The 1,237-nt window shown below is 38.0% G+C and overlaps 1 protein-coding gene across 1 annotated transcript in view; it reads right to left on the bottom strand.

The window, feature by feature from the left end:
- CDC40 (cell division cycle 40) overlaps nucleotides 1-861 on the bottom strand; it is a gene marked incomplete at its 5' end in the record, with an annotated part of 19,356 nt that extends 18,495 nt beyond the window's left edge. The window contains one exon of the mRNA XM_009573233.1: nucleotides 778-861. Coding sequence (XP_009571528.1) covers nucleotides 778-861 — 84 coding nt within the window. The remainder of the gene's footprint in view (nucleotides 1-777) is intronic.
- Between the last annotated feature and the right edge of the window lie 376 nt (nucleotides 862-1,237).

The following is a 1,237-nucleotide window of genomic DNA, read 5'->3' as shown; positions in this document are numbered from 1 at the left end:
TGAAATAACCTTGGATATATTCCATGGAAGAGGACACAGAAATAAAGAACCTTTGTACACACATGTGAATAAGATGTTAGAAAAAGACATGCAAGGGAAAGCATAACTGTGAAGTTTACACAGGTACAGTTTTCCAATGCAAATAAGTCACTTTGAGTGTTAAATATCTTGTATCAAAGTATTAATTACAAACCCCATGCCTCTGGTAGTCAATCCTCCCAGTGGCACACTATGCCTTTACCATTTGGCAACCGTCCAATGGTTCTTCTTTTCCAAATAACCTAAACAGCTTAACTCTGCTAAGCAGAGATAACATGCAATTCCCAATAGAATGCTAGAGGTTGCATACAGAGCAATCAGTTTGCTACTGAGTAGCGCAGTTAAGGTGATTAACCCAACATACAAGTATCCTAATGAAGACATACGACAGTTTTAGCTAAGACAGAATTCAAAAGGACCAAAAAGCTCTATTTCAAACATACAGATCAATTCTATTCATGTAATGGCACATGCTAGGTTCCAATTACAAGTCCTCATTTGAAATTTGACATAATGATAGCCTGAAATATTTGCTACTTCAGGAAAACAAAGCCCCCCAGTATCTCTCTTCCATCTTCACATTACAATTGCAACACACCTTCACTTATTGTGTCTTTAGACATGGGTAAGTCTCTCATAATTCCTTCCTTTGCTGATACCTATTCCATTTCTTAGTGAAGAAGAAATGGAAACAGTCGTCAGTTGCAAGTCATTTATATGAGATTCTGAATTATTTACCTTGATTTTTTTCAGCTTCTTCTACAGAACCAATATATTTTGTAGCAACTTCAGGGTTATCTATAGAGGGATCTAATGCATAACCTAGAACAAGAGGAGAAATAAAATACTGTTATTTCAAGCTTTTTAGTTTTGTACAACTGTTACTATTCTGCCCCACCCCCCCAAAATTTTTTCCCATTGGCTCTCAAGGAGCTAGGGATGAGGAAGCATTGATAACTTTGAAATCCCATCCACTTTTCACTTGGCCTGAGTATGAAGATTACTACAAAGTATTACCATGAGGCCCTTGAGTATGCATTGCTGCCAGAACGCTTAAATTTGCACAAGATAGAGAAGCAAATAAATATAATAGGCAACAGTTAACATAAGACACAAAGGGAGGGTAGTCACAGGAAGCAAAGTCACAGAATCTTTCTGGTGGGAAGGGACCTCAAGAGGCCTCTGGCGCAACACCCTG

Source organism: Fulmarus glacialis, unplaced genomic scaffold (genome assembly GCF_000690835.1).
Source record: "Fulmarus glacialis isolate BGI_N327 unplaced genomic scaffold, ASM69083v1 scaffold46342, whole genome shotgun sequence".
NCBI classification, from domain to species: Eukaryota; Metazoa; Chordata; class Aves; order Procellariiformes; family Procellariidae; genus Fulmarus; species Fulmarus glacialis.
Note: the sequence above shows the minus strand (reverse complement) of the source record. Positions and strands in the feature narration are given on the sequence as shown.